The following is a 27,207-nucleotide window of genomic DNA, read 5'->3' on the forward strand; positions in this document are numbered from 1 at the left end:
TGTGTAGGCTATGCCTAAACTAGCCTACTTCTACTCCACTACATCTCAAAGTTAGAGGCAAATATTGCACTTTTACTCCACTACAATTATTTGAAGAAAATAGTTAAAGCTACTTTAGGTTATGATTATTATTCCTATACATTTTGGCCATTTGAAAATAGCAGATCTACAAGCGCACAACGTGTCAATGCCATGCATTGTGAGCTTGTAGATCTGCTACTTTCAAAAGATTTTGAATACATTTGAAAACTCTTGGAATGGGACATTATTCTTCCTAATGAACTTTAAATGTGTACTTTTAAGTATATGTTGATAGCAATACCAATATGTGTGTACTTTTACTCAAGTAGCCACATTTTTTTATTCCAGACTTAACATAGCCAGCCTACATTGCAGTATTGATACTTTTACTTAAAACATTTGAGTAGCCTACTGTTTCCATCACTGAAAACAAGAACACTAGTCTCCAACCAGGGGCGTCACACCAAATTCTGGGCCCTGGGTACAAGGATTCACTGCGGGCCCCCCATGAATGTTAACTATTGAAAAATAGCAGATCTACAAGCTCACAGCGCCACGCTGTGAGCTTGTAGATCTGCTATTTTTGAAAACCTCAGAAACCTCAGTGGTGCTGAAAATGTTTCATGTCAAGGACCCCCAAAATTATATGTATTTTGCCACGCCATCTCAAAATATTTAGTTCCAGCAAAAGTTGAGTTACAATTGTTCTCTCAAAAAAATACATAATATTCAAAGATTTGCACACATTTTCACGACGTTTTGTATATCTGCTCAGGGACGTGCTGGCCATTGGGAAAAGCGGGACAACTCCCGAACGGCTGGTTCATTCCTGGCCGGTCCAGGCCGGCCATTAGGAAAAAAATAATAATAAAATGTCGGTCTTCGTTCTATTTTGGGGGCTGGGCGGCCAACAAAGTAAATCGTCACTGTCGGGCAGAAACCTCGTATCTCCAAGTTTCAAATTTGTAATTTTTTTTCGCAAAGCAAAGCCCTGCTTCATCATACAAGGCTATTGCACAAAAGTAGTGAAAACAGCAGATCTACAAGCACACAACGCCTCGCGGTGCGAGGCGTTGTGTGCTTGTAGATCGGCTGTTTTCACTAGTTCAAATAATTTTTAAAATGGTTTTGGATGTACAAGGTTTCCACCCGACAATGACGAAATATAACTCACATAATTGGCCCACTGGCTTGTCACTTGTCATGATCTGAAATGGCAAATCTTTGAGTAGCAGCAGCGCTATAGGGAGAGATCTCTCTCTATAGCGCACAATGAGGGCCTCTACAACTCTTTTTCCCGGGCTGAATCAGGGGCCCAGCATGTCCCATCTGCTATTTTTCAATAGCTAAAGCTACTCGGGCCCCTCCACCTTGGGCCCTAGTAACTCAGTCCCACTTCCCCCCCTCCTTGTGACGCCCCTGATCTCCAGCAACTCTGTCAACCGCCGGGGCGCTGCAGGCTCAAACTTTCCATTTTTCCCCCTCTCCCTCCAGAGAGGCAAATAAATGAATAGACAATGGAACACTGTTACCCCACCCATCCAGCCCTCTCCTCTCAACTTTATTGCCTCAATAAGTGTTAATATAATTGCATCTGCTTGGTTCAATCATGGGCTGCTCTAATTTACTCTCCCCCCCCCCCCCCCTCTCCCTTTGGTAGGCCTAAACCCACATTTTCATTTGGTTTAATTGGAGTGAAAACGGTCGCGGGCATTCATAAAACCTATTCAAATAATCGGCGGCTCAACATTTAAAAGCTCATGTAGTTCGTAAGGGTGCCATTCAGTCAGCACTCTAGGTTTCATATTGTCGCCTACAAAAAACAGCAATTATGTGTTTAATCTTTTTAAAGACATAGGCTAGATATAAGATAGGCTATTTGTGCCTAACCCTAACCTTTTAAAGTTAACTTTTTAATAGACAGGATAGGCTAGTGAACCCCATTTTAATCTCGTAAATAGTTCAGTGTTTGCATTTTAGTCCATAGTAGGCAGAGCAGAGAATATTATGTGTGAGTGAGTAATCATAGCTTGTCTTGAGTTTATCACTACATTAAGGCTTTTATTTTAGCTCAACACCGACATCTAGCGTTCACTTTGAGGCGTTAAATCTCAGAGCCACAGAACATGATGTCTGGATGCTCATTCTGACAGTGTGTGTAACGGAGGTGATCCGAACTTAAGGCTGGGGCTGCGACTCTCTCTGCCACATGTGGATATGCTCACTCGAGGATGCTGGCAGTTACACAATATTAACAATGGCTCAATCTGTGGTGGTAGCACTATTTTCATAGTTATACGCAAACTCACATTGTATCTGGGTGGTTACAGAAAGACTCAAGTTATTGCAGACTTTGCAACATTTATTTTTTATTTTTTACATGCAAAATGTACATACTATATTTCTTTTACATAATATTTTTTACACACACTTAACCATTTCCCTAGAACGTGAACAAATAATAATAAACTTTTTTTTTTTCACGTGCACATTTCCCATTGTAAGAACGTGAAGAATGAATAGGCGTGTTACAAGCTGCAGTGGTAACCATTTAGACAACTCATAATTCTAAATGTCAGCAAAGTATACTGTTAAGTATCAGTCCTGTATGTGTGTCTGTTAACAGAATGACTCGAGAAGGGATGGACAGATTTTCATGAACTTGGTGGGAATGATCAGTAGCTATAGGCTGGCAAGAAAACATGATTTCACTTTTGGGTTGAAAGGGTTAAAAGGTCGAGGTGAACAATAAAGTTCAAATTCAAGAAAAGATGGTCGGATTTCCGTGAAACTTGGCGGGAATGACCAGTAAGTTCCCCTAAAAAGATTTGGGTATCAAACGGTCACCATCAAAATGACATAATCTCAGGAGATGTAAAACGAGATATGTTTTGAGGGCAGAGTTTGTCGACTTCAACTCAACTTTTTACTAAGTCGAGTCGACTTGCAAAAGTCGTTAATGCCCTAGAATTATATAACATGTACTGATTGCCTTAAAAAAGTGAAGTGACTTCAGTCAGCTCATCCACGATATCTCGCAGGTTTTCAGCCGTCTGTCTGATTGACCAGACAAACTTCATGGTCTCCGACTTGATGTTTTCTCCGTCGGGTTCCGAGCTGGCCAGCAACGCGGCGGTAGAGTCGGCCTCCATGATCTCCAGGGCAGGCCTGTTGGATGCTCGTCCAGCCTCCAACGCCTGCGCCTGCCGGATGTGGTGGATTTCCTTGGCATCCATGGCGATGAAGAAGACGTCGACGGCTATGAACAAAGCGGACAGCACGCCCGTCGCCACCTCTGCCACGCGGACCACCCTGGCCGTCTGGGCGGCCACTTTGCCCAGGCTCCCCACTTGGACCAGTCGCACCATCTCCCCGATGCCGCCCAGGCCTCTCCCGGCTCCCGTGCCGATCCTCACCAGCTTCTTTGACATTTCGGCGCCAGCCTCAGAGTCGGGCAGCTCCTCTTCGTCCTGCTTTAACTCCTCCAAGCCCTGGTTGATGAGCTCCAGGGACGTCACCACCGACTTCATCTTCTCGCTGAACTCTTTGATGATGCTTTTGATGGCCTGCCGATCGTAGGACTCGTTCACCATGTTGGTGATGTTTGACACGCCGGCGGTGGCACCGCCGGCCACGGCCACGCCGACGCCGACTCCAGTGACGATGAGAGAGGCTCCCAGGGTGAAGGGGGCCAGGATGAGACCCACGATGGAGGTGATGCCTCCTGCTGCTCCGATGACCCCTCCTGTCAGGCTGCCGATGGTGGTGCCTTGGTGCACTCTTTCCAGACCATCAGCCAAGGTCTTCAGCTTGTCCAAGTTGGCCTCGAGTTCTCCTACGGTTGCTTTACTCTGAGAGGGGGAGAGAGAGAGGGAGATAGAAAGAGGTCGATGTATTGGTAGCCAGGGAACCAGTCCCTCAAAATGGGAGAGGACCTGTGATGTTCTGCCACACTTTTTATTTCTGTTTTATCTATTAGTTTGGTCATTAAGGTCCACAGAATTAAGGCCTTCTCTGCCGGAAACATCGCGAAAAGAAGTTATGGCCATTTCTATATTCTCTGTCCAATAGTGTGTGCCAGCGGCTACGTCATTGTAGTCCTTAGCGGCCATTTCTTGGGTTAAAACACAGGTGTTTCAATTGTTTGATTGCATAGAACTAATGTTATAGTCTAATCAGAACACCTGTGTAAGGCTGTGTTTACCCAAGAAATGGCCGCTCTTAGAACTACATTTGGCACACCCTATTGACTCCACTACACAGGAACAGAAAAATATAAAAAAAAAAATGAACAAATCTGCTTTAAGTAGCATCTGAGGGGTCAAACTGGGGTGTTTCATGATTCTGAATCCATTGCAAGCATTTGTTTTGCACAAAACACATTCCTTGGGCTATAACTGACAAAAGTGATGAGTCGACTCTCAGTGATGGTGAGAGGAATGGGGGGCTCTGACAGTGTTCATTTTGTTTACTAAAACTATGAGGAAAAATGTTCGACTACCTTTTTTCACTGACAAAAGCTATATGAAAACAAAATAAAAACTAAGCTATGATGAAACTATGACTAACAATCTTATCAACAAATACAAACTTAAAATGTTAGGGAGGGACTAGTGGAGAAGAGATCCAGTAGAACTAAAAGACAAGTCATTTTATGTTTGGTTGCGCTCCAGTGTTGCATACACTTGCATAAGCTTACAATTAACTGTAGATTTAGTACAGTGTTTCTCAACCACTGTGCCTGGGGACCTTTGGTGTGCCCCTGAGAAGGGTCAAGTGTGCCCCTTGAAACTGCTTGAAAGCCAGTATTGTATTTATCATTTTAAAAATGATTTAAACTAGTGAAAACAGCCGATCTACAAGCACAGTAGATCTGCTGTTTTCACTAGTGTTGTGCGACAGCTTTGTATGATGAAGCAGGGCTTTACTTTGCAAAGAAACGTACAAATCTGAAACTTGGAGATACAAGGTTTCTTCCCGACAGTGACGATATGTACACCCCCGTATTATGTTGGTGTGCCCATGGATTCTTGGGACATGAAAAGTTTGCCCATGCAGAAAAAAGTTAGAGAAACACTGATTTAGTAGACTAAAACCATCTTATGATATTCAGTCAACCAAGAGACAAACCTTCCAGACGACTAAAATACGAAATGAAATATTCAAAAGACGGACAGAGTTTGCTGTCAAAATGAACAGTGTTTGACTCACAGGGGGAAGACTGGAAGGGAGGGAACGACAGATAAGACAAACCTTTCTCATGAGAAAACTGATGATGAAAGGCCTTCCCAGAATCTCACTGGCCGTAGGTCTCAACTCGGGTTTGTTCTGGAAGATGTCGTTCAGTAGTTGGTGCAGCTCTGGTGAGAAATGCCCTGGCAGAGTTGGGTACGTGCCTCCCAGTACTTTGGGGATCAGCGTGACCGTTGTCTCTGCTGTGAACTGTTTGGAAATACAAGTAGGGCTGTCACAATTATTACATAGTCGTCTAATCGCAATTATTTGACATAATTATTTTTCAGAATCGTCATAATCGTTTCCAAGTCGAACAATGTTATTATATATATTTTTTTAATTAAAAAAATAGTGGAAATAGCCGATCTACAAGCTCAACGTGTCGCATTGCGACGAGTTGTGAGCTTGTAGATCGGCTATTTCAACTATCAATGTTCTTTTTTAAGTATAAAGTTGTCAAATATGTCAGCAATTTCTTTGTACATTTAGGTTTTGTGTCATATCTGCAACTTCAAAGCCTAAAAGCCAAACAAAACAACAAAAAACACAATCGTTAATCGCAATTATTTGAGTGACAATTAATCGTCATGTAAAATGTCATAACCGTGACAGCCCTAAATACAAGTTGTTAAGCGACGTTGGATATTAAAGCTATTTCTGCGCTAAAAGTGTGATTTTGAGACACGTTTTTGCCACACAGTGTGAGTGAATGTCAATCACCTCTTAAAGATAAAGACGTCTGACTGACATGCCTTGCATCATGCCAGGCAGCTATGCAACCCATCGCTCTAAAACAGGGGTCTTCAACCCCTTAGTTGAGAGAGAGATGAAGCAGGGACCCCCACCTTTTCCTGGATCCCATAGTTTCATCGTTTGACAGCACAATCATCAGTGTATTTTGGATTCACGTCAGTTTGTGTTTTCAGATATTAAACCACTTGAACCGTCAATACTTAATAAACTTGACCTTTCACTCTGTACTTGGTCTGCTCATTCTCCCCTCTACACCAAACCTCTTTGCCGAAAATATCCGATCTACAAGCTCACAACGCCTCGCAGCGCGAGGAGTTGTGAGCTTGTAGATCTGCTATTTTTGGCTAAAGTTCTCAGAATATGGACGTTAGGGTTAAAGAGGTTAATATAAAAAAGGAGGGAAAAAAAGATTCTATCACACAACGATTTGGAGGACCCCCTGTTGAAGACCCCTGCTCTAAAACATAAAGGTCTACAAATTGGTGAAAACGAGGCTCCATCCTCCCATGTGTGATATGCCAGCATGGGTCACTATGGTTAAGCGGCAAAGTGATTGCTAAATAATGTCCATGATGCTATGAGATTAACGCAACTCCCTGTATTCTGGGCTCAGCAAAAAGGCCATCTCCTTTCACCAACTAGTGCAAAAGTCAGCAGCCAAATTACTGACCAACTGTAGGAGGTAGGGCATTCACCAAATATTTGAATATTCGCATTTCAAAGTCACTATTCGACGTTGTTCACCGAAGTCGAATATTCGCCTTTTTTTTCTCTCTATTTAAAAAATATAGTTTATAAAGCTTGGCTAGATAGGAAGTCATAAGAATGAGTTGCCAATGGTTCTCAAACCTTTTTAGGCTGTGACCCCCAAAAATAAACATATTTTAACTGGGGACCCCCACCCTGACAAGCACTTGGAATTGTAGGTATTACATTTAATGTGACTCGGTTCCGCAGATAAATATTGTGAACATAGCAGATCTACATGCTCACAACGCCTCGCAGTGTATTTCATCAGTTTAATGGAAAGAGGCTAAATTCGCTTTGTCTTAACTCATTTGCTGCCAAAAACGAGGAACCCGAGAATTTCGCGATGTACCACCCTGCCACGCCCGAGGAACCCGAGAATTTTTGAAAAAAAAAAAAAAAAATCAAAACATTTTTTTTTCAAAAAAAATTTTTTGACCCCAAAACATTTAGTAGGCATGATAGCGATCGCGAAATTGCATGTTTAACCCCCATAGCAACCCCATCTTTCAAACATGGCAGCCATCTTTGTTTACATTTTAGGAAAACATAATGGCTGCTATCTCATGAATGCCTGAACGGATTTCCATTCGGATTTTTTTGTTTGAAAGCTGTGAGCAATGTGGACACACGTGGTGCATTATCTAGGCATGGGTGTGCATGATCCGTGCACTATGAATTACATGGAAGTCTATGGAGACAGTTTGGCATAATTAGAGTACGAAGGTATTGTTAAATGGCAGCAGATGAGTTAATACGCATTTCTGATAATTCGCTTCCCTAATTCGAATACGTTTATGGAAACATGGCTATAGAATAATTGTACAAGTTCACTTACGGCTTTCTTCAATGTACAAAGCTCATACAGCACACAGCCCATTGACCAGATGTCACTGGAGGGGGGGGAGGGAGAGAAAAACAGCATAATTATTTAACTTCAATTGACTAGCACCTGCAAAACTGGTTTTGCTCCACTGTGTTTTATCAAGTTCAGAGTCAACACAGCCCAGAGATTTTAGAGCACTTTGTGCTTCCGTAGGTTGACAAGCTTTATGGAGATGCTGATTATTTAGCCAGAAGCTCTTGACTTGGCACCTGCCCACAGAGCCAAAACCCCACAGAGAATCTGGCCGGCTTTACACTGCCACTGAAATCTAGCCTGAATCAGATCTGAGTCACTTCAAAAGTGGAATCCGATTTTTTTTAAATAGTCTAAATCCAAACATGTCACATGCAGGTCACATGAAATCCGATTTTGAAAAACCACATCCAGAGGTGGTTTCAAATCCGATCCATATCGGATCTGAGGACATCTGACTCAGTCTGAAAGCAGCAACCACCCCATTGAGTTATATGCAGGTCACATGCAAGTCACATCAAAGTGGCCAAGCGTCACTTGCTGCGCAACCCGAGCGCGGAGCGCCGACGTCATTACAGAGCGCGATTATTTACTATTTGATTACAGCGCATATTACAGCACGCTGAGCACATGAGAAAAACAAGAGAGGAGAGAGAAAACATGTGAGCTAAATAGATACAACCAGAGAGAAGAGCGAAACAAGAGTGAAGAAAAGGAGAGAAAAAGTTTTTGTTGTCGCTTGTCTGTTATGTCGCATTTCCTGAACACGTGATCAACTAGCATCAACGTTGTGACGTGACGTCATGGCGCCGACGTCGTTACCACGGTAACCAAAGCAGATATGTAGACGCAGGGCAGCTTTGGGCTGACGCTGTTAAAATCAGTCAGAACGCACAGATCAGATCTGTGTCACTTGCAAATGCAGTGTGAAAAGTCGGGCCAAAAGATCAGATTTGAGAACCAAATCGGATTTGGGCTGGATTTGACTGCAGTGTAAAGCCGGCCTCTGTGTTGTGTTGTCAAGACGAAGATGAGATCTCATCAAGCTGCAGCGGGTGATACGCTCTGCAGAGAGGGTGATTGGCCGTCCCCTGCCCTCCCTCAAGTCCCTGCACGACTCCAGGGCGCTGAGGAGGGCTAGAAAGATCATGACTGACCCCTCCCACCCTGGCCACGGCCTCCTCACCCTGCTCCCCTCTGGGAGAAGGATGCGGCATCTGGGGGCCAAGACAGAGCGCCACAAACGCAGTTTTTTCCCCTCAGCCGCCAGGCTGCTCACGGACGCTGGTTTCCCTTTTTCCCCTGCCCCCTAGGGATACCAGAAAAAGGACTATAATGTGACTGACTATGTTGCACTACTGGACTGAACACTACGGCACTTTATCATATATTTATTTATTTCTTGCACGGTTTTTGTGTTGTTGTATGTGAAAAAAGTGGACTGATTGAATGCACACTTGTTGTTGCCAAAACAAATTCCTATGTGTATTACACAATGGTAAATAAAGGAATCTGAGAATCTGAGAGACACCAGACTCAACCACACTTAAGGCCTCTATCAAAGCAAACCTGGGCTTCCAGAACACCTCAGCAGCATGACAGGCTAACCACCTTTATGCCACGCCCATTGATGAAGAAATGTGTTCAAACGTATTCCAGACCAAGTGCTGAGTGCATAAATTAACATAACCTTTCTCCATTTTGAGATATGGATTTTTGATTTTCATGAGCTGTATGCCATGAAAATGGAAATGAAAACAAAAAAGGTTCAGAAATTTTACTTTTACACAATACATTTTCTAGATGGATCTGTATACCTGTTTTTTGGAAAAGTTCTTTGTATTTCCCCCCGGTAGTACAACTAAATGACACCAAGATCCTAAAAGCACCTCAATCTGTTCCTCACACCCAGACGGACCAAAGTCAGGCATTGACACTAAAGCCCCTATCATAGTCCAAGGTGAAGAGCTATCCACCGCAAATTTTAGGTGGAAAGCTTTCCACCTCAAGTCAGAAAATAAGTGGAGGCCATATAGTCAGTCACGGTGAAGTCCTATTCACCGTGACTGACTGGTCTAGATCGACCAATCAGTGAACGGGGTGTAGAGCCTATCTGTCTGAAAGTAAAAACAGAGAGATGTGTCGGGACTCGCGGTGGAAAGCTCTTCACCGCGAGGAATGATGTAACGTTGTAGTTTTATGACTCAAAAAGACTACACCGCGGTGGATAGCTCTTCACCGCGGTACCGACTCTGATAGGGGCTTAAGGGTTTCCCACCTGCCCATGGCAGGTAAATAAATCTTTCGGGCAGGTAGAGTTTGCTTTCAGGTTGCCCAACCGGGCAAGTGCTCATTTGAGAGGGGACGCAGCTGTCTATAAACACAACATGAGATATCTGTCTAAACGCCTGAACGTGGCCAGAGTGCTTTGTATTCTGGTCTGTAGAATGTAAAATAAGAGCAGTGTTTAGCTATAATTAGGGATGTTAATCGACGCATTATTTGAGAATCGACGCGTCGCGGCCGAAAATCGACTTTTTTCACTTTTTTTTCTCCCCCGCTATACTAATACTAAGCTGCAGCTGCGAGGAGACCACAACGGCGCATTACTTTAAGCAACACAACTTGCAGGAGCACCCACCAGAACATCAAAGCCCTAATAATAATTATAATAAACAATTGCTCTTCCTTGCGTTAGCATGGAGTCTGTTCTCTATAGACTAGAAGCGGAGAGACAAAGTCCATGTATCAAATGTGGAGCTTTGTTTGGTCTGCCTCGCTGGCTCGCACTCCCTCCCCGTCCGTGTCCACGGGTGAGTCGCATTAACGGCTAGTAGTGTATTTATTTTGTGTTGTGTTTTATTGTCAATCTTGACAAAATCACTGCACACGAGGCGACGTTGCCATTAAATAAGCGAGCTTTCGTGTCAAGCATGCATGCAATGGCAGGAGGTAAACAACACATCCAGTCAGCGCGCACTGCTATGACGCGTGGAGACGAACAGACCAGCTAGTGTTTCTCAACCAGTAGTCCGCGGACCTGACCAGCGCCACATGAATCTGCGATCCATGCATGCAACACAGACATTCACTCGTCCCCGACACACACACACACACACACACACACACACACACACACACACACACACACACACACACACACACACACACACACACACACACACACACACACACACACACACACACACACACACACACACAGGTCCTCTCACATTTGGAAAACATTGACGCTTATAACGAACAAGCGATTAAAACATTTTTGGGGGAAAAACTTTTGAAAAAAATAATAATAAAAAAATAAAAAATAAAAAAAAACTTTTTTTGATTTTTCGACTCATACTTTTGGAGTTGCGGTGAGCATGAGTCGATTTTCAAGTCGATTTTCGATTTTTTTCACATCCCTAGCTATAATGTGCTGTTTTCACTGTTGCTAGACTTGAAAATAAAAAAAGTGTGAACTGTGAACCCATAGTCATATTCAATCATAGCTATGTAGGTATTTGGATAAAAATGGAGGTATGACATTTTTTTTATCACACAGCCCCAGAAAAAGTGTTAAATTGAACAGCAATTCAAATGTTACCTATCATTTTATAATGGACAATACTTTTCGGGCAAGTGGGCATGACCTTTGGGCAAGTAGAACATGACCTGTACTTGCCCGACTGGCAAGTGCCAATGAGACCTTAGTGTCAACACCTGAAAGTGATATATCCACGTGAACACTTGCTGGGCATATTCTGGGCATCATGTCATAAATGGGGACAGTTGACAAAAATAGATCTATAAGCTCACAACAGGTGGTGACGTATATACTACTGTATGTTGACTGGGGTCTGCCAGGTGTCTGTACTCGGAGTCAGTCTGCCCCCTCCCCCTTTCCCTCTACACCAAATATACTGTATTCCCTGAAAATAGCCTTTACTGGCTGATGTTCTTGTAGATATGCTATCTTCCCCATCTAATTAATCAAAGATTTTCACATAATGGCATGGCCAGAATTGGGACGCTAGGGTTCAACTGCTTACAACATAAAATGTTGAGCCTTTGGGTGTTGTACAGGGAGTGAGATAATCAGGGGCATCAATTGGGTATGGCAGGGGTATGCAGCTGCCATACTCTGGGTCCAGGGGTCTATCTTTGCTGGTTATGTTGTTAAATTATATTAAAATAACTACAAATGCAAAATGTAACAAGATATTATAATTATATTCTCCACACTTGTATTCTCCCCATCTTGACAGAATAGTATATTCCCAGGTTCCGCAGGTCAGCTGCACAGGTGCAATTCATTATTGTTAATTGTGGCACGTTTACTATATTATGCCAAGTTTAGCTGCACTTGAACAACTGTTCCAGACTGCCATATCCAGCCCAAGAAACCATAGACATTTTGGGGGGAAAAAATAGAAAGTACTTCTTAAAATAAATGTATCATGCCTGTTGCTAAGGTATGGTAACATGACTGGTGTCTTGCACGCAGCCTTCACAGTCATGTTGCCATACCTTACCTTTTTCTGAACTGACGCCACTGGTGAGATAATGTAGCAGGACCTGAGATGTAGCACCATTCAGCAACTTTGGAGTGTGAAAATCGAAGTGTTAACTCTTTTGCCGCCGAACGAACGCTCGTTCTTTAATCCTCCCAGCTCTATCCTCCGTGCCATAACGAGCAAAAACTTTTATCCGCTTGGAGGAGGTGGATTTTGAGGCTTTATCAAATAAACTAAATGTGCATTTGTGAATGGAAACGGGTCAGACAATAAATGCGAATAAATTATGAGTTCTGGTCCGTTCTTTTACCTGTCTGAGCACTGTAAGCAGATGAGGGGTGGCGCGGGTGTGTACAGTAGCAGCAGCTCCCGTAACGCTAGTCTCAAATCTGGAGCGCACATAAATGGCTGCGGGATCACTTTTCTCCTCCATTTCTATGGCTGGATCTAGTTTCTGTATTTCTATAGCCATGTTTCCATAAACTTCGAAGCCTAAAATCGAATTAGGGAAGCGAATTATCAGAAATGCTTATTAAGACAAAGCGAATTTAGCCTGTTTCCATTAAACTGATGAAATGCGATTCTTGGGAGATCCTGCATGGGTCCGTCTGACCGACGTGCTGTAAATACTTCCCACGGGCTTGCACAGAGCTGGGATAGGGGCTGATTTTTTTTCAGACCGAGAGACGTCAGCACTGCTGTCAGTGTGACTCGCTTCACACTCATCCTGCAGCGTCGCAGATGCGAGCTGCTGTGAGCTTGTAGATCAGCCACTTTTATTTTGGCACGCAACACAGTGTGATGACGAAGGGTCACTCCGTGTGTAACAACCGGTTTGTTTTGTAGGCTAACGCTATACAATGGACGTTAATTAAGCGGCGGGGTAAAGTGTTATAGGAGGACGATATGGACCAGAACACATAATTTATTCGCATTTATTGTCTGACCCGTTTCCATTCACAAATGCACATTTAGTTTATTTGATAAAGCCTCAAAATCCACCTCCTCCAAGCGGATAAAAGTTTTTGCGGAAAATGAAAGTTTATTCGAATTTTGAAGTGTTTCCATAAAAAGATTTAAGCGCAAAAGGCTTAATGCACATTAAGAGGCTTTATGGAAACGCCACTAATGTCTACAACTGGGGCAACCGATGGACAAACATCAGCCTCGTTCATTGGAACGGAAGCGCCCGTTTGCCTTTTTTTCCCCCTTTTTTTACAACACGATGAGGGATACACTGGGCTTTTACAAAAAAATGCGGTTGGAAACAATGGATGGATATGTTTTAATACAATCGCAAAGGTAAGCTAATGTTATGGCATTAAAAGACAAACTTAGATCCTTATAAAATCATATAAATGGCAGTACAAGAGTTGACATCAAGTGAGTAACGTAACAGATCTATGGTGTGGTCCTCTGTACCTTTTCTCGTCATATATGCCATCCTGCAAGGTTTCGGGACTTATGTAGCTTAAGCCAGCATCCTGCGAGTGAGTAGTTGCTGCATCCATTCTGTTGGAAGAATAACAGCTCATTGGAAGGCAGCACTTTATTTATTTTTTCTTAATTTTTATCCCATGATTTTGTAACCCATTTTCACCCAGTGCCAATTGCCTATGTAATCCTGATCTCTGCTCTCCCTCTGCCGCGCCTGGGGAGACAACGAACTGACCTCATGCTTCCTTCTATGCATGAGGAGTCTAAGTTGCTTCTTTTCACCTGACAGAGGGATTTCCCTGGTTTGGACGTAGCGCGTGGAAGGAACACGTTATTCCAACCAGTTCCTTTCCCCTCCATCAGGCGCCCCGGCTGGCCAGGGGGAGGCATTATTGAGACAAGGATTACTGCATGTTTTTGTGAGGGTATCAGCCCTAGGAGACACGTGGAGAACATGCGAACTCCACACAGACAGGCACTATCGCCAACCCCACCTAGGGTGTGGGCGCTGATGACGCGGAGGGAGGAACACGCCCCCAGCACCCACAGCGTCCCCCGGCGGGAATCGAACCCAGGACCTTCTAGCTGTGAGGCGAAGCACTAACCACTGAGCCACCGTGCCCCTTAAATGGTTAAGTAGATGTGTTTATCACTTGGTTAGCCTCATAGCATAATTGCCTGAATCACTTTATGGTCAAATTGACGTTTTTTGCCTAGCTCTACTCTCTTAACATTGCTGAGCTATTGTGGATTATTGCCTATGTCCTAAGCCAATCAGATTTTTTTTTTTACATTCCAAAATCACTTTCTGTCAAGGTCAGTCAACCACTTTTTGACATAGGTTTTTACAGTTTTTTTTAGTTTACAAGCAAAACTAATTTCTGAGTTTATCATTCTGATGAGAAGTTGAACATAGACAATAAGGCAGATGAATCAGCAGTGTTAGGAGAGTAGAGTTAGGCAGATAAAGGCAGATGAAGCGACTTAAGCTAAATCCGTTTTGATCTCATGATTGCCTAAGTCAAATAGATGACTTAGGCAAACGACCTACTAAATAGCTTTGTAAGTACATTAATACCTCTCAGTCTCGCTGAGTTTTCCAAATCCTCCCAAACAAATGGTTCCAAATTCGGTGAGAAGTATCCTCTGGGAATTGCAAAAAGAAGAAGAAGAAGAAGAAGAAGAAGAAGAATGTATTAAAATGTAAAAACAAATACACTTCATAGAGCTAATTTACTTTTTTTTTGTAACCCATTTTTTCACCCAGTGCCAATTGCCTAAGCTGTAATCCTGGGCTCTGCTCTCCCTCTGCCACGCCAGTACATGAGGAGTGAGCAAGCCGCTTCTTATCACCTGACCAGGGGAGCTTCCCCGGTTGGACGTAGCGCGTGGAAGGAACACGTTATTCCAACCATTTCCTTTCCCCTCCATCAGGCACCCCGACTGGCCAGAGGGAGGCTTTACTGCATGTTTTTGTGAGGGTATCTACCCTAGGAGACACAGGGAGAACATGCAAACTCCACAAAGAAAGGCCATTTTGCCCACCCCACCTAGGGAGTGGTGCGCTGATGACGCGGAGGGGGGAACACGCCCCCAGCGTGTCCCCCAGCGGGAATCGAACCCAGGACCTTCTAGCTGTGAGGCGACAGGACTACCGACGGCGGGACCGTCTCCTTTCTAGAGCTCATTTCTTACACTGTACATGAATGTGAAAGTATGAAACTGTGTGTCAGCCACCTTTCTGTAGAGCAGTGGTTCTCAACCTGTGGGTCGGGACCCCCAGTGGTGTCCCCAAATTATTTTGGGGGGTCCCCAGATGATTAACTTAATGTGCAACATTGTTTTCTCACCCAACAGTAAACAAACCAACACAAAGTCTAAGTGTATAGAGGGTATGCGCGTGACATCACTGTTGCTGGAAGTTAAGTGGGAACGCCTAATGAGTGGCAAAACACTAATTTCTGCCATTGACAGCCCATACATCCAAACAGAAAAGTCCTTTCTGATTGTATTAAACAAAGTTAAACTCACCAACATTGCAGCTGTACTGAAAGCTTGAATTATCCTCTTTCTATCTGCAATGTTTTTGTTTCATAAAAATCCACCATAGGCATGTTATGAGCTACTTTCTGTCAACACATTCTGTGCAGGGGATTATTTTTCAGAGTTTGGAGGCGCTCATTTTCAACAACACAACATCCTGCTGCCTCCTGCACTATGTGCAATTTAGAAACAGGTGGTATGCAGGACCGTTGAGTGATTTGCAACTAGCACTTCCAAACTCCAATGCTCCATGCTGCTCAATCTTTTGCCACTCTAGATTAGGGGGCGGGTCCCAGTGGACGTGCATACCCTCTATTGAGGGTATCTACACATTTCTAAAGTGACAATTTAAGGATTTTTTAATACCTCTGAAATGACAACTTAAACATTGGCCAAATTGTCAAGTATTAGAGGCAGAAATTGTGAAAATAGCAGATCTACATGCTCACAACGCCTCGCAACGCGAGGCGTTGTGAGCATGTAGATCTGCTATTTTCACAATAGAACCGTGTTATACAAAATGTAATGCCTCAACTCTTAGTGCTCGTCAGGGTGGGGGGTCCCCAGTTAAAATATGATTATTTTGGGGGTCCCAGCCTACTGCTGTAGAGTGTTGTGTAAATGGGAGTTGTACCTGGGGTGTGAGGTCTTTGTGGAGCAGAGCTTTCTCATGAATGCACTTCAGCGCCATGCACGTCTGGACAATCCACTGTAGTATCTGTTAAGAAAAGCACCATTCAGGACTCTGGATACAAACTGCCCAGAAGCAACATTTAGTTATTAAAAAAAAAAATGATTTAAGTAATAATAAACAAGGGTTTGGTATTCTATACCAGGGGTTTTCAAAGTGGGTGACGGGGCACCCGGGGGATCTACAAGCTCAACGCGCCACAACGACAATGCGTCACAACGACAACGCGTCACAACGTGGCGCGTTGTGAGCTTGTAGATCGGCTATTTTCGGTGAACCTTCCCCCCAGAAAAGGCATGCTGGGGTTCAAGTGGTTAAACGTCAAGTATAACGTTATTTTCAGTCAGTTCTGATGGATACGGATATTTCTCCAATAGGATGTAAGAGTCTAAAAATTAACAGTGTAATTCAGGGGTGCCGTGGATGAAAAAGTTATTTACTAGGGGTGTAACGATCCATTTTAACAGCGATTTGATACATATCACGATACATGGTTGACGATACGATACATGGACGATATTGGTTCATTCTTGGCGATACGATACGATTCGATTCAATGATTTAAAATCGATATAGTAACTATTTAGCAAAGAAATTAAATATGTGTGAAAGGTGTGGATAGTGCAGGTTTTTAAGAGAAACATGTATTATGCATATAAATAAGTAAACACTGTAATAATGTGCAAATACATGGACATTGTATATTGACAAACCTGCACCTTGACATGAACCCAGAGATTACACACATTTATCGATAGACCAGTGTATATATATGGAAAGGAAAGGTAATTAAACCCCTCCTTTAAAAAGAATATTTTTAAAAATGCTAAATACAATGCACAAGTAGGTAGTATCGATACAATCGATTCTTTGGCACTGCTGATTCGATACAAAATCAAACGATATTATTCGATTTTGGCAGTTTTTATAAAACCCCTGTTCTATACCAGCAATTCCCAAACCTTTCCATGCAGAGGACCCCCCCCCCAAACAGCCATAGCATTGTGAAATATAGCTTTAACAAATAATAATAATCGGACAATAATATAATAATAATCCCCACTCATTTCCAATAGCCTCCCCAGCACACCACACTTTGAAAACCGTGGCCATGGCTACAGATACTGTTGTCACAACATGAAGCAGAGTCCATTAAAAGCCTGTAGCCGGGCTCTAATCGATTTATCATGGCCTTGAGTCTAGTACTATTGTTTTTTTTAGTTGCCAGCAATAACCAACAACATTCACTGTTCTCAGTATGTATCCAAACCCCCCCCTTTTATAAATAAAATAAAATCCAGTAATCTCCATAAATTTAAATCGATAAATGTTTAAGTACTAGTGAAAATAGCAGATCTACAAACTCACAACGTGGCGTGCTTACTAGTTTGGGTCCCAAACGTAGAATTGTTCTTTTGTGTCTTGAGCTAAAAGGTTTGGGAACAACTTGTCTACAGTAGTGCATCTCAAGCTGTGGGTTGGGACCCCCAGGGGGGTCCCCAAACTATTTTGTGGGGTCACCAGAGGATTAACTTAATGTGCAAGATTGTTTTCTGACTGAACAGTAAACAAACAATCATAAAGTGTATACAGTGTTTGGAAAGTTCACTTTCAAAACAAACTAGTTCAAGTTCAAAACTTCTAAAATGAACTAGTTCATTTCATAGTTCATAATTCTACAACTAAAGTTCATGGTTCCTCAAAACGAACTAACTTAGTTCTTTTTCGTTCTTTTTTTAACCATAATATTTTTATACTTTTGGCTATTCAAACGTTTTATTTTTATTTTTTATTTATTGACACAGCCCGCCCTATATAGAACCACACACAGCAATTATTTCATCCAACTTAACATTGAGGTGCCCACACTATTTAGGTGCCCAGTGCCCAGTTCTCCTCACCCTTATTGTGAAGGCAGACGTTTCTAACCGTCCGCGTTGGCTAAAATAGCTGATCTACAAGCTCACGTTGTCTCGTGGATGTGATGCGTTGTGAGCTTGCAGATCAGCTATTTTGGCATGCAACACACGTCACACGACGAAGTGTAGTGACGCTTTACTTGGGTGGGAGACAACGTAACGAGGAGGAGACTCAGCGCTTCATGTAGAGAAGCACACAGCTGCAGACAGCACCGCTCAGGCAGGCGCTCATATCAACGTCCCATCCGCGAGGTCTGCGAGCCTGCAGCTGGGTGCTATTGGAGCATGTGAATGCAAAGAAAGACGAGAGGACAGGCGACCGCGGACCGCCGCACGAACGGGCTGAACGGGCCGACGACCGCCGTTCACGGACGTCAGAATGAACGCGTTCGACAATAACGTTCATCAAGCGGAAACAAAGAGCGTTCAGTTCATGTTCGCCCAAAATATGAACGTGTTCACGAACGATCGTTCATTGAACGCGTTCGGGTACAACACTGAGTGTATAGAGGGTATATGCACAATTCTAAAGTGAAATTTTAAGATGAGATTTTAAAATGAGTCAAATGACAAATTAAACATGGGTCAAATTGTCAAATATTAGAGGCAGAAATTGTGAAAACAGCAGATCTACATGCTCACAACGCCTCGTGAGCATGTAGATCTACTATTTTCACAATAGAACCGTGTTCTACAAAATGTAATGCCTCAGCTCTTAGTGCTCGTCAGGGTGGGGGGGTCCCCAGTTAAAATATGATTATTTTGGGGGTCGCGGTTGAAAACCACTGATCTACAGTACACTACACCAGGGGTTCCTAAACTTTTTTGTCTCAGGGCACCCCTATAAATATTGTTTTCATCCGAGGCACCCCTACAGTATATTCATTTTCACTCCCAGCACCTTATATTTTAGCGATTATCTTCACTACGCAACCCAGTCTTTTTTTGTCTCAGGGCACCCCTATAAATATTGTTTTCATCCGAGGCACCCCTACAGTATATTCATTTTCACTCCCAGCACCTTATATTTTAGCGATTATCTGCACTACGCAACCCAGTCTTTACCTGCTCTTCCTTAAATCCTCCTCCACAGTCCTTCTGTTCCTGGATCTTTACAGCCAGATTCCCTCCCTTACAGTGGTCCATCACAACATGCAGGCAGTCTCCCTCTGTCCAAAAGAAAAGAAGAACAAACCACTGTAACTGATTTTTTTTTTTTTTTTAAAGCACCATTTTGTATTAGTTTAGGGTGGCCCACATTGGTGTTGTTCATTTGAAATTTAAAATAAGGATGTCCACTTGAAAGTGTTTAGAAGCAGTCAACATCACTTCCAATTGTTAGTACAGTTGAGGCCATAACTTGTAACTTGTTACATGTCCTCACCTTAACCCATTTAGGCCAATAATTATTGAATGCTTTAACCAGTGAAAAATAGCAGATATACAAGCTTGTGGATCTGCTATTATTTTTTTTAAGTCGTGAAAATGTGTGCATATCTTTGAATATTTTTTAAGCGAACGTTTGCAACTCAAATTTTGCTTCTGGTGGGTTCCCCGGAACTAAATATTTTGAGATGGGGGACCGTGGCCAAATACATATCATTTTGGGGGTCCTTCACTTGAAAAGGTTTGAGAACCACTGACATAGTAGTCTCTCAAGAACAGACTAACTGAGCTCCAGTTAAGTGAAAAGTACCTTTTCTTTGACGATGGCTAAGCCAAATTGCTGACATAGAAACATAGGTGTTTCAAAAAACCTTAGAAGGATTCAAAAGACACAAATCGGGTCAAAATTCTAATTTTCACGATTTTTCAAAAATAGCAGACTGCGGTTAGGGTTAGGATTAGGCATAGTTTTACTGAGGTTAGGTTTAGGCCTAGTTTTACTGAGGTTTAGGTTTAGGCATAGTTTTACTGAGGGTAGGTTTAGGGTTAGGTTAGGCATAGTTTTACTGAGGTTAGGATTAGGGTTAGGGTTAGGCATAGTTTTACTGAGGTTAGGTTTAGGCATAGCTTTACTGAGGTTAGGGTTAGGTTTAGGCATAGTTTTACTGAGGTTAGAGTTAGGCTTAGGCATAGTAGCATTCACCAGGTTAGCATTCACCAGCTACCACTGAGACATGGGCTTCTTCCACATCCAGGTGAACAAAAACAAGCGCTCCTTTCCCAATCTAACTGGTTTCTCAAACTAACTGTAACATATACATACATTAGAATAGAGAACTGGTTTGAAGATGGTAAATAAATGCCATTCCTACCTTCAAAAGACTTCCCGTAGCCTACAATATGTGGATGGCTCGTGTTTTCAAGTGCATCAGTTTCCGAGACTATTTCCTGATACGCCGTGCTGGACACCTGTTGAGTATGGTTTAATCATCAGCATCAGTATTTCAGGGGTTTACATAACAATTGTCCGCACAATCTTTACATGTTATTGCTATAGACAAGGGTTCCCCAATAGGCGGCCCGCAGGCCATTTGCGGCCTGCGGGGTGCTACTGTCTGGCCCCCACCAACCCCAGTAATAATGGTGGTATAAGAGCAGCAACAACACTAGTATATCGTTGTTGTCGGGTGGATCTCCAAATTTGTATGTTCTTTCGCAAAGTAAAGCCCTGCTTCATCATACAAGGCCGTCGCACAAAAGTAGTGAAAACAGCAGATCTACAAGCACACAACGTCTCGCATTGCGAGGCGTTGTGTGCTTGTAGATCGGCTGTTTTCACTAGTTTAAATCATTTTTAAAATGATAAATGCAAAACGAACGGTTTTGGACATACAAGATTTTCACCCGACAACGATATCTGAACTGTCGCTGGAGTAGGGGGAATGCCACCGTCGCCCTTTGCAATGTTGTGGCCCTCGGCTTGGTACCCTAGACATGATTCGGCCCTTGGGGAAAACTAATTGGGGAACCCTGCTATAGACGAATGCAGATGAATTGAATGACTGAATACTTTCACTCCAAAACCTGACAGCTGCTGTATGCTAAAATACAAAATAACAGATCAAATATCAATGAACATCAATGGAACCAAGGTTTAAATGGAGCAAATCCTGGTGGTTGCAGTTTGTCTCCCTGAGCTTCCATTGAAAAAAGAAGATTGTGTAGTCTGGTAGGACCCCTACTGGTTGTCAAGTGGTACTGCCTGAACAGTCAAAATGTATTCAATTTCTCTCCAAGGAGAAGGCAGTCATATAGATGTCAACATGTTAGCAAGACACCCGGGTTTGAATTGTACAGATTGCAGCTTCAATACATTGATAAGTGTAACTAGGCTATTTATTTGTCAATACATTGTTGTTGAAAGGGTGTTAAAAAAAACATTCGTGTCATTTTAGATTGTTGCGTTGGCTATTAGAAATAGCAGATCTACAAGATCACAGTGCGTCACTTCATGCCGCGCTGCAAGCTTGTGCATCGGCTATTTTTTTTAACATTTGTTTTGTATCTTGAAAGTGTAAGAAATACTGATTTAGTTAAAGGAGCTATAGTCAACTTTTTCTTGAAAAACGGATGCTAAAATAAAAATGTTTCGAAAATATTTTACAAAAAAATAAGCTTTATGTGTTTAATGACCTCAAAAAGCGTAAATTAATGATAAAATAATCATTTTGGCCATTGTCGGGCCGACACTTTGTTTACATCTTTGTTTACATGTTTACATTCTAGTCTAGTAGACTAGAATGTAAACAAAGTGTCAGTCTGACAATGGCCAAAATGATTATTTTATCATTATTTTACGTTTTTTCTGGTAATCTTTTAACTGAAACCCATTTATGAAGCTTATTTTTTTATAAAATATTTTCGAAACTTTATTTTTATTTTAGCATCCGTTTTTCCAAGAAAAAGTTGACTATAGCACCTTTAAGGAAGGCACTTGTAGAATTGGGTTCTTGTAAATAAATGAATTAATAGATAAATAAATAAAGGTACAACTGAAACTGAAACAGGCATGTTGTTTTGAAAGATACTGTATACATACAACCGTGAGCTTATAGCTTACCTTGATCTGTTTAATGACAACCTCGTCACCCTCCTTGGAAGTGGCCACAGTCCCATCCGGCGTGTTGGACTGGACGCTGTAGCCATGTTGGTCATAGATGCTCTGCGTTTGGCCCATGTCGACGTCTGTCTGTCTGTCTGTCTGTCTGTCTGTCTGTCTGTCTGTCTGTCTGTCTAACCAACCTGCCTGTGAATCCAAATCAAAAGAGATGAAGAGATTATGCCGTGGAACTGCTGCTTCTATGTACTGTGTGTGTGTGTGTGTGTGGAGTTAAGTTTCACTTTTGTTTCCGGGTTGTTTTTCCATAACTGGTCGTGCAAGTCAAGGCAGTATCACATTGTTTTGGCCACGTGACTCACAATGCTATCTTTTTTTTGCAGAGCTCTTGAGAGATTAGTCACAGTGTGAGACTAAAACACACACCTCACATCGAGTCTGTCGTACATATTCAAGGAACAGTTTCAAACGTTGTAGCTGACAATATAAAGCCATTTAGACTGGGTATGCATTATTATTTTATGCTTTAACTATTGAAAAATAGCATATTTACAACCTTGTAGAGCTTGTAGATCTACTATTTTTGAAAAATCACGAACATTTGAATTTTGACACGATTTTGACCTGATTCTATAAGTGTCTTCTAAATCCTTCTATTTTTCTGTTTTGAAACACGTTTCTACGTCAGTGGTTCTCAAACTCTTTCATGTCAAGGACCCCTAGAATTATATGTATTTGGCCGCCGACCCCCGTCTCAAAATATTTTGTATCAGGGACCCCCCAGATGCAAATATTTGAGGTACAAATCTTCACTTTAGAAATGAGATATTCAAAGATTTGCCCAAATGTTCATGATTAAAAAAAAATAGCAGATCTACAAGCTCGCAGGCACTCGCTGTGAGCTTGTAGATCTGTTATTTTTCAATAGTTAAAGCATTCAACAAATCTAGGCCTAAATGGCCTTAAGTAACATAGTCTATAACAATAACTATTCAGATCATAAGTTACAAATCTTTGAAAATACAATATATATTATATATATATATATATATATATATATATATATATATATATATATATATATATATATATATAAAGACCACTGGTAATAGATAGTTGTACAGGAACAGTGTTTCTCAAACTTTGACATGTGAAGGTGAGGTCTCCCCTTAACTTTGACAGTGTACAAATGGAACCAAATGGACCTGTCAGGGTCCATTTGTACACTGTCAAAGTTACAGGCTTGTAAGGGTCAATTTAGACCCCCATAAAGGAACCTAGTGAGTCCCTGAAATCCACCTTGAGAACCGTACTAGAAGGATGTACTTAATCTAATTCAGCAACTATGATCTTCTCTTATGGCGTACCCTGGCACCAGATCCTTTTACATGAAGCAACTGCCACTTTAATACCTATCAACTTGTTAGACAGTTTTCAGTTAAAGGGCCAGTTCACCCCTGGGACAACCAAATCTTATGTTATTGTTGTTTGGGTCAAAATGCATCACCAGTCATGCTGAAATAATAAAATATCTCAAAACACAGATTGAACACAAAAAAATAACTCAGGATTGTGTTGATCGTGTCCCAAACAACAATAGAATAAGATTTGGTTGTCCCAGAGGTGAACTGGCCCTTTAACTCTTGCTGATTACACATTAGTCAGGTTGAAGGCGAGTGGATCTATGCTGACAATGTATTTTATGATGTCGGCAAAATAATACAAATGTACAGAAAACAAGAGCCCAGGATAATCCTAACACAACAAGGTCATTGGGCCTGCCCTAATCGGAGTTCCCAGGAGTTCTTGCATAAAAAACAGGAGGGGTGAAAGACAGGCCTGCCCAGAGCTAGGGATGGGACGATACGCGATATTATCGTTTATCGGGATAAAAAACACTGACAATAATCGTATTGTGGAGATTTAATTTATCGTGATATCGTCCTCCGTCATGCACTGGGATCATTTCACCTTTTATTTGCCGAGCTGCGTATCCGGTACCACTTAAGCCCTCTGTAATTGGTAAAAGGTACTTAAAATATACGTACTTGATACAGTGTTTTTTTCACGCTCTATCAAATGCCTTTCCAAAAAATAGCCGATCTACAAGCTCACAACGCGTCGGCAAATGTTCCGCCCCAAGATAATGGAGTTTGATTATCGTGATAATATCGTACATCGCGATTTCTTTTGTCACAATAATCGTGATATGACATTTTCATATCGTCCCATCCCTACCCAGAGCTGCAGCAAAACAAAAATAGGGAGTGTGAGGAAGCTGTCAATCAGACCTAGCTTGGGCACGCCTACAAAGCCCTTCTGACAGGCAGATTAGACTTTCTAAGTGTCTGTCGCTACTCGCCAGTTAGACGTGGGATTTAACATTCATTTGATCGGGCAAATGGGGAGGATGACCTTTGGGGAAGTAGAACCTGACCTGTACTACTCTAGTGTGTACAGGGTAGAGCATTCACCAAATATTCAAATATTCGAATATCAAAGTCACTATTCTATTTTTATTGTTTTCTCTTTAAAAATATATATAGTTTATAAAACTTGGCTAGATAGGAAGTCATAAGAATGATTGTCAATGCCCCTGGTGGATGAATTTGTTAATGCTCTATACCAGGGCTTCTCAAATCTTTTTAGGTCGTGACCCCCAAAATAAACATATTTGAACTGGGGACCCCCACCCTGACAAGCACTTGGAATTGTAGGTATTACATTTAATGTGACTCGGTTCCACAGATAAATATTGTGAAAATAGCCGATCTACATGCTCACAAGGCCTCGCAACGCGAGGCCTTGTGAGCATGTAGATCGTCTATTTTCACAATATTCTCCTCTTGCTTACTTAATATTTAACAGTTTGGCCAGTCCTGTCGAATATTTGACTATTCGAATAGGTCGAATAGTTCGAATACTAAAAATCACTATTTGTGAATGCCCTAATACAGGGTAGGGAAGGCTAGACCAACATTTTCAATTTTCAATATTACCTGAGAAAGAGGCAAAAATCTTGAAAATAGCAGATCTACAAGCTCAAAACGCCAAGCAGTGTGAGACTTTGTGAGCTTTGTCCACACAATTTATCTGTGGAACAGATTCAAACTAAATGTAATGCCTCAACTCAACTTGTCGAGGTGGGAGGGAGGATCCCTGTAGTTCAAATATGATCATTTTGTCATTCAGTCAAGGCCTGAAAAGTTTGGTTATAGGAGCCACTGAAATTAAAAAAAGTTCGAGAAGTGAGCCTGAGGAACCTGCATGACTGTTTCAGGAACTTTTTTGTCTGTGTGGATAAGCTGTGCAAACATGTGTGATTGTTTAACCCTCTGCAATGAGTCACAGTGTTTGTTTGTAGATCAGCTGCTCCTGAACAATGTTTCCTCATGTTTGTCATCATTAAGTGACAAGTCACTCTTTCTCACCCTGACTATGTTGTCTATTATCTGCCCTTTATTGGGGCTTGCTTGACATACAGTGTAAGCCACATGTTCGAATAAGTACATATTATTTGAGCCAATTAACATGCTGTACATACATAGGCTATCATGTGCATGGGCTATCATTTGCGGTAATTAACATACTTAACAAATCATGTATGGTATTCACAGTATCACTTGTTTATGTTCAGTGTCACTGAGTAGGGGAGCAATGTTGTGTTATTTCTTCGCCACTAAACTAAGTCCATACCTACCTCCCCTTTTCCTTTGGAAATATCTCACCTTTTCACTTTATTACTTTTTCCCTTGACATTTATGACTACTGTTTTATGTTTTATGACTACTTTTTTTCCCTTCTTTTGTTACTGACAATTCCCTATGCAAAGTACTGTGTTCTAGCTGTCTGTCTTTCAATGTTATCCTGAGAGGGGACTGACCATAAGTCCGAAATCTAATTAGTCCTACATCACCAGGTTAACATCACCATATTCCGACTAATGGGATGTAGGAACAATGAGATTTCGGACCAATGCCATCCTGCGTAAATAAGCCAAAAAGCTTACTAGGATCTCCTTTTAGTTGACCTTGTAACAGTGATTTGTACTGTCATGAAACTGTACTTTTTTTTCCTATGCAACCTTCTAATAAGTTCTTAAAAAAAATGTGATAATGAATTCATGTCGTGAATTCGTTCTGTAGAACAATATAGTATAGCCTCAGTGTTGTCAACACAGGAACAGCTTCTTCCTGACAAAGCAACATTAACGTGCAGGATGCATACACACTGACAGACAGACAACCACAAAAGCTGCAACTTTGCTTTCATTTTCTGACCAGAATGTAAGTATTAGTATTATTATTACTCACGGGTTTTCACATGGTAAACATGACATGTAAAGTTGAGCAAGTTCAGTCTCTCAATCCCGAGTCCAGCCTCTGCTGAGTCTGCTCTGTTTTCCTCCCTTTAGCGTCAAGTTGATCTCGTGTCACCAGCCAGGACTTCCTGTATACTCAATGTGGACTTCACAATAAGACCAGTGGTGGTAAAGAGTACTCACATTTTATATGATTTTGTACAATAAAAGTATCAATACTGCAATGTAGAAATACCTAACGGGGAGAACCACCCATTTTCAATAATGAACTATGTCATTAATATACTTTGAGTTGTTATGTGGGAATAAGAAAAGGTTTTCAAATGCCGAAATGTTTAATGTATGTTTTGCAATAATAATCAATCTACAAAGTAACTAGTAACTAAAGTTTTCAAATAAATGTAGTGGAGGTAAAGTTACAAATTTGGATCGGAGATGTAGTGGAGTAGAAGTAAATGTATTGGAAATTGGAAATACTCAAGTAAAGTAGGCCTACAAATACCTCAACATTGTAGCCTGCTTAGTGCAGTAGTGAGTAGTTACTCAAGTAAATGTACTTACTGTAGCTACTTTACACCACCGCAGTCGACCCTGTCCTGTAAAACATGGTCCGTTATTCTACTTATTTTATCTAGCCCACCTGTTATTTAATTATAATTAATAG

The 27,207-nt window shown here is 41.8% G+C and overlaps 1 protein-coding gene across 1 annotated transcript; it reads right to left on the reverse strand.

The window, feature by feature from the left end:
- Positions 1-2,417: 2,417 nt before the first annotated feature.
- Positions 2,418-26,627, reverse strand: LOC308297715 (uncharacterized protein). Its single transcript, XM_080741270.1, has 10 exons — positions 26,536-26,627; positions 22,226-22,411; positions 20,478-20,574; positions 19,285-19,388; positions 16,244-16,327; positions 14,645-14,712; positions 13,552-13,641; positions 7,595-7,649; positions 5,275-5,463; positions 2,418-3,872 (listed from the first exon to the last, which is right to left on the reverse strand). Exons 2-10 carry the CDS (start codon positions 22,340-22,342, stop codon positions 3,015-3,017), a joined length of 1,662 nt encoding a protein of 553 aa, XP_080597396.1. The 5' UTR covers positions 22,343-22,411; positions 26,536-26,627; the 3' UTR covers positions 2,418-3,014.
- Positions 26,628-27,207: the final 580 nt, after the last annotated feature.

Source organism: Nannobrachium achirus (genome assembly GCF_963921795.1).
Source record: "Nannobrachium achirus genome assembly, chromosome: 14".
Lineage (NCBI taxonomy): Eukaryota > Metazoa > Chordata > Actinopteri > Myctophiformes > Myctophidae > Nannobrachium > Nannobrachium achirus.

Bases quoted from the DNA above. Each gene is read 5' to 3' on its own strand.
- LOC308297715 (XM_080741270.1), bottom strand. From the start codon at position 22,342: ATGGGCCAAACGCAGAGCATCTATGACCAACATGGCTACAGCGTCCAG. The intron at 20,575-22,225 runs GTAAGCTATAAG...CATACTCAACAG, and splicing joins TTGTCATTAAACAGATCAAG to GTGTCCAGCACGGCGTATCA. The intron at 7,650-13,551 runs GTACAGAGGACC...CCCCCCCTCCAG, and splicing joins GGCATATATGACGAGAAAAG to TGACATCTGGTCAATGGGCT.